We start from the raw sequence: 12,599 nt of genomic DNA, 5'->3' as shown, positions 1-12,599 counted from the left end.
CTGCAGTCCAGTCCTTTGTGGTTAGCCCGGAAATATTTTCAGACCATCTTCCAATTGTATCCACAATTAGATGCACACATGCAGAAAAGGAGGAGAGCTGTGTGATACCAATAAGAATGAAGCTGCAATGGAGGCCAGAGAGAGAAGTCATATATCGGATTAAGAGTAAACAATAGAGAACAATGGCTTGATGCAATAGAAGATTTAAGGTATTATTTGATTGGCATGATATATGAATGTGCCCCTCAATCTCACTTCAATCAACAAATTGAAATAGACAGAAAACAACAATGGTTCGATTATGAATGTTAAAGGGCAAGAGAAGAAGTATTTGGACTGTTTAAGAATTACAGGAGAACTAATTCAGAGGTTGTGCGAGAGAGATATTTAGCAAGAAACAAAGAATTTAAACAACTTTGCTTGAATAAGAAGAGGAACTTTTGGCTCGATTTAACTGAGAGATTTAGAACAGTTCGAGAGTCTGGGCAGTTTTGGAGGCTTGTTCGATATTTCAAAAGGAGAAAATTCAGTGCAGGGACGAACATTTCATTGGAAGACTGGGTACAACATTTTGAGCACTTACTAAATCCTCAGATAGCAGCAGCGAAAATTTCATATGCTGAGCCTAAGATAATGGATGATATTCTTGAAGCCCCAATTATGACACATGATGTGAAGAGAATTTTGGCAAAAGTTAAGCATGATAAGGCTCCAGGAGAAGACAGAATTGCTTATGAGTTCTATAAATATGCTCCACAAAACTTCCATGAGAAACTGGCCGATTGCTTCAACAGAGTTTTTGAATCCGCACATACGCCCGAAAATTTCAAACAGTCAATCATTTATCCAATATTCAAGAAAGGCAATGTGAACTAAACAACTAATTACAGGGGAATATCATTTGTGAACTCCATAGGTAAGCTATATGCAGGGATTATGCTGGATAAGCTGGAAAAATGGATTCACCACCATAAGATTCTACGAGAATTCCAAGCAGGCTTCAGAAAGTCCTATTCAACAATTGACAATATTTTCAATATTATGAGCATTGTCCACATCCTACTAAATACAAAGGGGCAGAAAGTTTATGCATTCTTCGTAGATTTCTCATCCGCATTCGATAGAATAGACAGACATTCTCTTTTGTATAAGCTTTCTGAGATTGGTGTGTCATCAAAAATGCTGAATGCGCTAAGAGATTTATATAATGGATCATCTTGTAGAGTATGGGGAAGTCAGGGACTCTCAAGAGATTTTGAAACAACCACAGGTGTAAAGCAAGGATGCCTATTGAGCCCGATTCTATTTGCATTGTTTATTAATGATTTAGAAGATTGCCTTGATGGAGGAATAAAGATAAAGAATGTATGTATCAAACTCCTGGCATATGCTGACGATATAGTGATGCTTGCTCCAGATAGGATAGGTCTGAAGAGAATGATAGCAAACCTTGAAGCATATTGTGTAAAATGGAACTTGCATGTGAATCTGGCCAAGTCAAGAATAATTATTTTCAGAAAAGGTGGTAGGATAGGAAGACATGATGTGTGGAGATACAATAATGAAGTGATTGAGGTAGTGAACAACTACAAATGTCTGGGAATTGACCTGTCATCCAAGCTATCTCTTGCTAGTCACTTCAAAGAAAGATCATCTTCCGCAAAAATCACCCTGAACATGTTTTATCGGCTGCAGTCACAAAACAATATATCATTCAAGGCTAAATGCAATGTGTTTGATGCGGTAACTAGGTCCACTCTGTGTTATAGAGCTCAAGTGTAGGGTGCAAGGATGTATGAAGATGTAGAAAAGGTGCAACGACTCTTCATTAAAAAAGTATTCAGCCTCCCTGTGTGGGCACCAGACTCTACCCTACACTTGGAAACTGGATGTCTACCACTATTCTTGTATACTGTTTAATTGCATGTGAAATACATGAGAAGGTGCATGAAACTACCCATTGCCAGATATCCCAGATTATTGTTGGAGGAGATCACACGAATTTGGACTTTTGTTGTCAATGACTGGGATGTGCTTGAAAGGCAGCACGGCATCAATGCCGCGGAAATACTCTCTCAGAATGTCTCTATCAGCAGCTTATTGACGAGGATGAAGGAGAGATTCATAATGGACAGCAAGATAAAACGGCTAAGAAGTGAGCGCACCTCCCTTTACTGCGAGCTAGAGCTAGAAGGCACCGGTTACATCAGTGAGCAGGAATAGTGAACACTAATCAAATGGCTCTTCAAGGCGCGAACAGAGCTGATCCAGTTGAACAGATACACGTTCAATCAGCCAGTGAAGCTGTGCACCCTGTGCAACTGGAAGGAAGAAGAGGATGTGATGCATTTCGTCGCCAGATGCCCCATACTACGCGAGATACGGTGCGCTTACCTGAGGAGAGGCTTGCTGTCGAGAGAGGAGCTGAAGAGGTACCTGAATGGCAGTCACTGGAGAGATGTTAGCCGCTACTGTAGGGCTACTTGGCAGTACAGGTATTCATTGATCCAGGAGTTCAATTTTTAAAGCTTTCTTAAAACGTATCTTCTTTTGTTGTAATAATAATAATAAAAAAAACTTCTCTGCCATATCGTTTAAATATAATTAATGTAGCATTTTTAACTTTTTGCAACTTAAAAAAGGGGAAAAATTATCTTTCTCCTATCCCCCCGGACGGATCTTATCCATGGGGCGAATGCCAATAATGTAATACTTATATAGAAATATTTTTGTAACAAATTGTAGTATATTTGATCAATAAAGGCGATTATTATTATTATTAATACCAATGCTTACATTTGAACTGAATCAGGTAATGGGACATTTAATTCGTCTCAGCTCCTGTTGCTAGGTGGCTACTGTGAATCGGTCTTGCACATTTTGAGGGCTTCAAATTTTCACTCCCAAGACGCTCAAAAACGGCATTTCTACTATTTTTTCTTCTTTCTCGAAAACTACATTTCTCATCAATTTTTTAAGTAGATTGAGGCACTACTCGCACTAGCACGACTCAAATCGTACGAATCCAGTCGCAGATAACAGTCTTTTTGAGCTTTTTTCTTGCATAATTGTGTAATAAATTAAAGGCTTATTTTAATCAAATTTTATCAATGGCAAATCCCAACCTTAATTCATTGTGCATGTAGGATGCTCATGTTGTCTCTTTGAACATGTGGGATTATCATTGTCTCTTGGCGACTAGCATATCGAATCGCCTTGAAACTCAGTCTCGAGTATTCAATGAATGGATCTGGAGTTAATGAACGGCTAAAATCCAAACGTCTTATCATTTGAGGTTGGGTTTATGATAAGTGTTGAGAAGTTAGTTGAAGGTTAAAGTTAGCCTGAATGAAGGTTTGGGGTTGGGTTTTAGTCTTAAAATGACAATATTCTTGTATTATTCAGAATTTTTCAATCATTTTTTAATTTTGAATATCAAATTTTGTCAAAACACTCACTTGGAGAGCTGATGAAGTCTCTTCGCGATTTGAGTCGTGCTAGTGTGAGCAGTGCCTTAGACTTGATAAGGTCGATATGAATGTTTTATTATTACTATCTAAAATTTCAAAGAACTAGACTAAAAAACCAAACTCATTGGACGAACGGAGCGAACCTGCCGGCTAGGTGATTTTATCGAATCAAAAACATAAAAACAATCTTTAAACATAAAAACTCTTATCTATGATGAAATTGATGAGATTCACTTAAAGTTGAAATTACAAGAATAAAATTTAAACTTTTAGTTAAATTCAACTTTCCAGTTGAATAAAATTCCCTGATGTGGGAAAAGCTTACACATATATCATCAAATTAAAAATTCCTTGTTCTCGTAAGTCTACTGTTTATTGCCTATTATCATCATGACACGCTCAAATTACTGCAAGCATATTTATGTATGCAATAACAATATTATTATACTCATGTATAAGAATATTATTTATTCATGTTCATTTATTAGGTCAAAATCATTACAATATTGATAAAAAACATATCCATCGAAAAAATAATAATATAATATATATTGGATTACACCTCTAAAAGTTTTGTAAAACATGGTAAAATGGATACTAAAATGACAAATTTTTTATTCCTCATCCAAAAAACAATACAACAAATATAAATTCTGTCACCCACACCATCAGAAAAATGTTTACAATACAATAATGTTTCTTACAAAGCATAATAATAATAATGATAAAGCATAATAACATAAAAACTTTCTATTCTACTATTAATGTTTATTATTCTTCTAATAGTGCAAGCTGACAGGCCGTACTTAAAGGAATTAATCCTTGCATGGACCTAAGGTCTGTGAGCAAGGATGAGCCCCCATCAGTCAGCCTGACGAGAATGAAATTTTATTATTAATTTACATATAAATTCATTAATTTATATTGGAAAAGGATGTTGACGTATCCTAAGATATTGAGAGGAGGACAGGGAAAACTCGAAATGAGAAACAAAGCACAAACCCCGACGATGTTGGATTTCAATTAGAAAAAAAAAACTGTAGAGCTATTATAGGAATGATACCTTAATTGAAATTCTAATAAATAATTATGAATTGAATGAGGAGCAAAATTTACCTTAAGTCTGATGCAAGACACTAAACCCATAAAAAGATTATGAAAAAAAACTATCCGTAGGATGAGTTTATAAGTTCCTCTGATTCATCCAGACCGAGGACTGATAATAACCAGTGTGTGTTCTTTTTGAATGTGTCAATAGACAAAGATTCAAATAAGTTCAAGTTGGCAAATCTGGAAATGTTCCTATAAAGAATTTGTGAAATATATGAAGGGTTGGTAGTTGAGTAAGCTCTGTGCAAATAAGTGGATGAGACAGTTGTATTCTGTGAGTAACGGGTGTTATAAGAGTGTGAGACTACTGAAAAGATTGAGTTTTGATGTTTGTACATGTGAATAAGAAGAACTTTTATGAAAATTTGTCTTACTGTAAGAATAGATGTTTCATTAAATAAAAAAACTGACGGATGAAATCTTGATTTCTTGAAGGCTACCTTTATGACTTCTCTCTGTACCACAGCAACGGGTTCGAGAACCGTTTTATAAGCTCCCCCCCAAGCAATGATGCCGAAAGCCAGTATTGATTGTATATAAGCATAATAGGCCATCTTAATCTCATTTGGATTGAGAATGTCACTCAACATCCGAAAAGCATAAATTAGCTGACGAATTCTGCATTTTAAGTAGGTGATGTGTTCTGACCATCTCATACGTCTGTCGAAAACAATACCTAGATATGTGTATGAGTGTACTCTTTCTATACGCTCACAGTTACATACATTGCTTTGCGGATCATCACAGTTATGTATTTTGATGTCTTCAAGGTTGTAGTCAGTAATGGGGCGCAGAGATATTGGCATAAACTTTGTTTTTGTTACATTTAGAGAAAGGGTGTTCTGGTCAAGTCACTTTTTCACCTGTGCAAGATCATGTGTTGCTTTATCTTTTACTTCCTCCCAAGAAGCACCTCTCAGAAAAATCAGGGTATCGTCGGCAAATAGCAAAATCTTTCCATTCAGGGCAAGTCTCGAAATATTGTTAATGTAGACGAGGAAAAGCAGGGGACCCAGAGTACTGCCCTGGATCACCCCGTAATCCACGTCAGCTTCATCACCAACTATACCCGCTATGGAAACAGATTGCCTCCTGTTTGAAAGAAAACTATTGAACCAAGACAAGGATGTGCCTTGGATGCCTATGTATTCTAACTTTTTAAGAGCTTTCTCCTATCTATAGAATCAAAAGCTTTTTTCAAGTCTAAGAAGATCATCATGGATTTTTGGCTAGAAGATATAGAATTGTTAATCTCTACATTGATATCAAATAGGGCATCAGTTATTGATTTATCTTGCCTAAACCCATACTGAGATTTACTAAGAATATTGTTTGCTAGAAGATAGCTCATCAGTTGTTCTTTCACAATTTTTTCTAATATTTTAGAGAAAACACTCAAAAGGGATATAGGACGGTAGTTATTCATATCATTACATGCTCCAGATTTAAATAGAGGTATCACTTTAGCTAATTTGAAAGGATCAGGGAATACACCACATGACAGACTAAGATTAATGAGATGAAGAAGGGGTTTTGATAAAAGATGAATGTTATATTTAAGAGAGGATGCAGAGAAATTATCATAGCCAGGGGCAGAACCTCCTCTTAAGCCGGACACGTGTCGCAAGATAACTTGCTCTGTGACAGGCTTCAAGACAAAGTTAGTATGACTTCTGTATAAATAGTCATCTATTAAAGGTTCATCACCTGAAACAATAGTATTAGCCAACCTCCTGCCTACACTAGAGAAGAAATTGTTGAATTCATTGGATACATCCTTATAGGAGTTCAAGGAGAGGTTCTGTGTACTCGTATTTAGAAATTTTTGTAGGGGGAACTGTTGTTTATTCTTTGTACGGCCTGCTATCTCATTGACGGTATTCCAAAAAAGTTTTGGATTGCCATAGTTTGCATCAAGACAGTTAAAATATACTTACGTATATCCAGAAGTCCACTCAAAGCTGTCCATTAGACTCCATGCAGAATACCCAATTATATTACATTTATCCTCTTCAATGGCTTCTATTACTACTTTGAGATATTGCTGTAAAAATATTCATACAGAATTCAAATTTTTAATTTTATTGAATTACATTTTAGTTATTATTTTCAATTATGTTACATTCATCCTCATTAATGGCTTCTATGATGTTCCTGTAAAAATGAAATATTTTAATAAGGCTACTCAATTTTTTAATTGTAGGAAATTACTTGTACCCTTGTAATATTTTCAAACTAAACACGATTTTGACTCTTCAGAATGACATGAATATCGAAACTAGAAGTGTTTAATTAAAAAATATTAGTAATTTCCTGAAAAATATTTATTATTTTCGATTATACAAGTGGCTCAGAAAAAAGTCTGCACTGTAGAATCAGTTTGTGTTGGAAATTGGAAATTTTGGACAATAATAATTGACGTCAATGCATTGCCATTTAGTAATCATGCACCATGGGACTCCAGTGGAACGAACAATAGCGGTGAGATTATTTCATAAAAGTGCTGGTGGTATAACTGTCACACAGAAAATATTTTGAAAACATTAGCACATTAGATCTCGGTATATTGTACAATGCAATAAGTTCATTATGGCGTGTCCATCAAAATAAACATGTAAAAAGTGGCCTTTTTATATTGGGTGTGTGGCTACCGCAAAATAACATCACTATTTATGTATAAAAACATATGTAACCTGTACACATTAAATGACTTTACATATGTTTTTATACATAGGTAGGCCTATGTTATCTTTTGGTGAGCGCGGTGAACCTCTTGTTTTAACCAATAACTTATTTTCACTTTTCTACGTCTGCTTTCGCATTTTAAGGAAATCCTACATTATTCATACAGCATCAGTGGTATTTCTCTTTCAAAATTCCAAAAATGTAAGGCTGAAAAGTTAGAATAACAATCGCGCATCTCTTAAAAAGAAGTACCTAGCATCAATGAAAGCACAAAAACTTGATGGTCTGCTTTCGCATTTTAAGGAAATCCTACATTATTCATACAGCATCAGTGGTATTTCTCTTTCACAATTCCAAAAATGTAAGGCTGGAAAGTTGGAATAACAATCGCGCATCTCTTAAAAAGAAGTACCGTACCTAGCATCAATGAAAGCACAAAAACTGGATGAATCTTGCAAAACAGCTGTAACTTGAACAGTTGATAGTACATTAGGTCGGTGCTGTAGGTGTGTGCCATCTGAAGTCAGTGACGCATCTTACTTGCTGGAGTACACGAACCGCTTCAAAACATTATAACTGACAACTACATGAAGTTTCAGAACAATAGGACTGCAAAAAAGGTAGGCCTACCTACCAATCTTGATCATCCGTTAACCAACGACGACGGTCCTAAGCCATAGGCAAGATCCATCGTACACACATGAACTAAACAGAAGTAATAAAAATTTTGATTGAAGGAATATAAATAACATGATTAGTACATCTCGTTCCATAAGTAATCAATTAGTTTTACGAATTTATTTGTGGGAATGCTATTAAAAATGTCCCGTTTCTCTGCTCCACTCTGTACATTGCCGAACACGGATCAGAATCGAAAAACACATGCTTCATTAAATTTTAAGTTAGAATATTTTCAGGGGTATAAACTATAATTCTAGAATGGAGCAATATCAAGTAAATGATTTTTCTCACTTTATGATAGTCTATTTTGTTGTAATCGTTGATACTCTCAGCATCTCCACACCCATTTTCTGTGATGATAACTGTGGGATTGTTGTAAGCATGTTTGATCCATACTAACAATTCTCTGAATCCCTCTGGTTCCACCTGAAACAATTACTCTTATTAATTTCATATTAATTATTGGACAGTTCGAAATTTTCAAAGTTCAGAAAACATAATTCTACATACTTGTTTTCAAACAAGTATTATAAAATTCAAGTTACTTAGCTTTCAGAGTGAGACATGATGTTATGTGTGTGGAGTAAATTTTGAAAAAACTGTAACTTTCTGTAGGCTGTATGTTATTCCCTACAGTCAAATGAACGATATCGTTTATTAACTAGCTAGCAGGTTTGCTTCATACCTGTATATTAAGCTCGCCTTATCCGTCTAGCTAGGGGATTTGCAGCTCCCATTGAATCATCCAGAAATGAGATCAGCTGACTCGCTTTGCTTGCTTCCTCCCGTCTAATTTAGTGAAGCACTGATTACCCGGACATCTGTTATTCGGACATGGGTTATCCGGATGACCGATTATCACGTAGTGACATGTTTAATAAATGAGAATTATTGTATTTCAGTGTAGTTCTTTGAAATTTAAGAGTCGAGTAATGTAAAAAACTTGAAAAACACTCATATCTTCTCTTTCAAGTTCCAATCTACTTGAAAATCTAGAAGAATGCATTGATAAACTGAAGAAAAGGAACCCTCCAAATTAACACCTAAACAAAACCTGCTTATGTATCGAGTTTGAAATCTCACGTTCAATCGTTCCAGGAAACGTTTTGGCAGAATCTCTCTCTACACAACGTTTTTAGACTCTAGCTAAACGTTCTGTATAGCTGAAAATACTCCTTCTAAAATTACTTTCTCTCATGAAATATGATATTTTTACAATGTTCCCCTAAATATTGAGAATATTACCTTGATCCAAGTAGGTTCAGCTGTTTTAGTTTCTAAATTCGGTACTGATTTGAATGCTGCATCAGTATAATACGATGGATTTTTATTGACAGCTATCATGTCTTCCACGTAGTACGTTGTATAGTGATTCAATCCAAGGAAATCTGATGATCCTGGAATCCATCATAATACCTCATGAGCGTTATCATCATACAGAAGGAATCAAAAAGGATTTGAAAATGACTCCGTATACAATAATTATTACAATATTTACTATGTTATATCATACATTAAATTTACAGTACTATCATTTTACTCCATGTTCTATAATAATACAATAAACAATATTTTTTATTATAATTGTATATTTAAAAAAAATCAAATGAGAACAAATTTATTCACTCGAAATTCATACAAAATATTCACAAAAATATAGATTGACAACAATGACAAGCTACAAGTGAACAAGATACCTTCTACTCACAAAAAATACAGTAAGTTACATTATTATTAATATGTAAAGATGAAGATTTAATAGGAGAAGGAGTTGGAAATTAAAGTATGATGTAATGAAGATGATTGAGTGCGAGCTCGCACATACATATACACACATACATACAAAACAAGGATTTCTCTTAGCATTAACTATTGTTATTATTACTAATAACTTCACCCATTAGTAGAAAAGAGAACGATTTAGGAATTTCAATCTATAGAGGAACAATATAATAGAAATAACAATCGATTCCACACTGAAGTAATAAAATAGCATAATGTTAGAAATAGTAAAATAGGTTGAAAATAATTCAGTAAAATGATATTTATCAGTGACAACATCAAAACAAAAATGTATTACACAGTCAACAATTGATGGAATATTTTAGTAATTAATACAAGGTTGATTAGATCAGTAAATTTATATTGAAGCTTATCATCTTGAGCCTTGAAGAAACTTTTAACCTCAACTGGCGTTTGAAGCCATAGCCAAAGTTTTATGCACGAATTGCTTATGGGTATTTATTCTTCTCAAATCAGGTTGGAGTAAGATACGGAGTAAGAGAAAAAGAAAACACCTCTAGAACGTAGTACAATTCGATTTAGGAAGCTTAACAATAATTTAAGTAGTTCGTTGTGTTACAACAGAAGTTTCAACATCATTGTTTATACTGAAACTGATCTGTTACCACTTAGGCCTAATTGATAGAATAAAGACAGAACCCTCAGTACAAAAGTGTGTCGAAGTAGTAGGATATTCATTGTTTTGAAAATTGGAAATGTATGTGACCTCTTATTAACTCTCTGTATAATCCCTATTACAGACTTCTATAGCACTACAAGCCTTCTATTATCGTTTCCAATTGCTGTTGGTTTGCTTTATTGAATTTGTAATGTTAGATTATGTTGCATGTTGTATATTACTATCATATTTATAATTGTCTTATTATTTTGTATTCTCTCACATTGTACTTTGGTTGATATTGAATTGAGAATTGATATTAGCGCACCGAATGCATAATATCAACTTAAAAAACATCCATGTCCTGTGGCGGATTCTATATATTCACAATAATATTGGGGAGTCCGATCTCACTTAGGCATCAAACCTGCTTAATATTGTAGAAATCAATCTGAAAACAATATCATTTGCTCAACTATTACACCCTGAAATCCTTGAAGTGTATTGGAAAATTTAAATCTCCCACCTTTAATGAGATGAATATCTTCTTTTGTCAACTCAGGTAGTCTAGATCGTCTTCTTCCTTCTTTTTCACTATTTTCCGATATCCTCTTTGTCATCAATGATGGGTAGCCGCCTTCTTCACTGAATATAGGGTTGAGAAACCATCCATACTAGAATTGAGAAAAAATAAGATAATATTTTATCGTTAATTCTCATAAGACTGTCGCTATTGTAAAATCTAGGGCCGTACTATATGTATCAAATATGCATTAAATATTAATTTTATAGACGATTTTCAAGCATGGTTAGCCAAGCACGCTTTAGTGAACCAATCAGAACGATTCTAAATAACTTATAGTGGCAGGTTCAATTATTTCTATTGATTTCTGTCAATGGTTGCCATGCAAAAAACCCTACTTGGCTGAGCACGCTCCAAAATCAATTATAGATACGCTCCTAAGTTACCATTACTTGTCTTCTGATTTTAGAATATAAATATAGCATAGGCCTACTAAAAATATTTATTAGCTCAGAGACAGAATTGCAAGAATATATCCAAAAACGCCTATAAAATAGAGTGCAATAAAATAGATAAAGAATTAAAATAATAGAAACTCTTCTGCCTTCTGGAAGTCAATGAGCGAATGAATACGTTCTAGCTGCGGCATCAACAAATACAGAATATTGATAATTTTATTAATTATTGAAATTTATCCAAAAAGTTGGATAGTTTCACCTCAAAAGCTTTTGCTCTCTCAGCAGCTTCCATATCACTTTTCGATGTAGATGACTGCCGGTAGTAGAATGTATCAAGAACAATACCTAATTTACCTGCAAAAAGATTTGACACACAACTAGATCATTCAAAATTAACACTGTATGCTCAAAAAATGATTTCTTCGAGTTTTTAATAACAAAATACCGGCATTCGAAATCATTAAATACATTACGACACATTTCACTGTAAATAGATAATACCTGATGAATAGTATTTTTTTTCTTTTGACGTCTATATCTTATTAGAATGTACTTAAAGTAGTGGATTGTCATAGTATTGATCATACTGCCTTGATTGTGATGGGTATTGCAAGAGTCACAATTTATCACTAGGTATTGTTTCAATCTAATTATCATTATAATTATCACTAAATGTATTATATGTAAATTTATTATCCATTGTTGCATAAGTTTCCTTCCGGTTCATACATTTTATTCTGGTTAGATTCCTTTTTAAATATTAAATTTTTACCAGATACCTCATGCAATCATTCTCTTGTTAGTGAGTAAATTCATCTGTTTGTTGTTCATTTTGTAAATAACTATTGCATGTGATGAGCAACTTCTGCTGATCACAGCCAACTCACAAGTTTTACTTGAATTGGTTGCGTCAAAACTCATTATTTTGCATAAATTGTTTAGTATCTTGTATGCTACAAGAATGAATATGTTGTTTTTGTGAAAGATGTTTGTAATACATAAGTTTAAATAGATCTATGATATTTATTAAAATAATTAATAATTGAAACATTTCAATGATTCAAGCTCGTAGGGGAAATGGAAGTTGCTCCTTTAAATTCACACAGCATACAATAAGTTTGTTATTTTCTGTCTCTTGAAACATATATGTATCATAATACTCTTGTCATGTTACAAAAATATATGTAACTTTATAATCATTCTTTACATTTGCTCATGAACAAGGTTCTATTTGTGTGTATTACAAGAATATTAAATTCATTCAAGTAGGC

The 12,599-nt window shown here is 34.0% G+C and overlaps 2 protein-coding genes across 2 annotated transcripts in view; one reads left to right on the top strand and one right to left on the bottom strand.

Annotated features, from left to right (window-relative positions):
* LOC111046954 (tyrosine-protein phosphatase 99A) overlaps positions 1-12,599 on the top strand; it is a 119,860-nt gene that overhangs the window by 63,106 nt on the left and 44,155 nt on the right. The window lies entirely within an intron of this gene.
* Positions 1-12,599, bottom strand: part of LOC111046955 (myrosinase 1) — a 35,536-nt gene that overhangs the window by 5,132 nt on the left and 17,805 nt on the right. Inside the window, exons 8-12 of the mRNA XM_039442054.1 lie at positions 11,588-11,682; positions 10,874-11,021; positions 9,192-9,343; positions 8,238-8,372; positions 6,518-6,624 (exon numbers count right to left, since the gene is read on the bottom strand). Of these exons, the coding sequence (XP_039297988.1) occupies positions 6,518-6,624; positions 8,238-8,372; positions 9,192-9,343; positions 10,874-11,021; positions 11,588-11,682 (637 nt within the window). The remainder of the gene's footprint in view (positions 1-6,517; positions 6,625-8,237; positions 8,373-9,191; positions 9,344-10,873; positions 11,022-11,587; positions 11,683-12,599) is intronic.

The sequence above is a fragment of the Nilaparvata lugens genome, chromosome X (assembly GCF_014356525.2).
Source record: "Nilaparvata lugens isolate BPH chromosome X, ASM1435652v1, whole genome shotgun sequence".
NCBI classification, from domain to species: Eukaryota; Metazoa; Arthropoda; class Insecta; order Hemiptera; family Delphacidae; genus Nilaparvata; species Nilaparvata lugens.
This window is presented reverse-complemented; position numbering and strand designations above follow the sequence as displayed.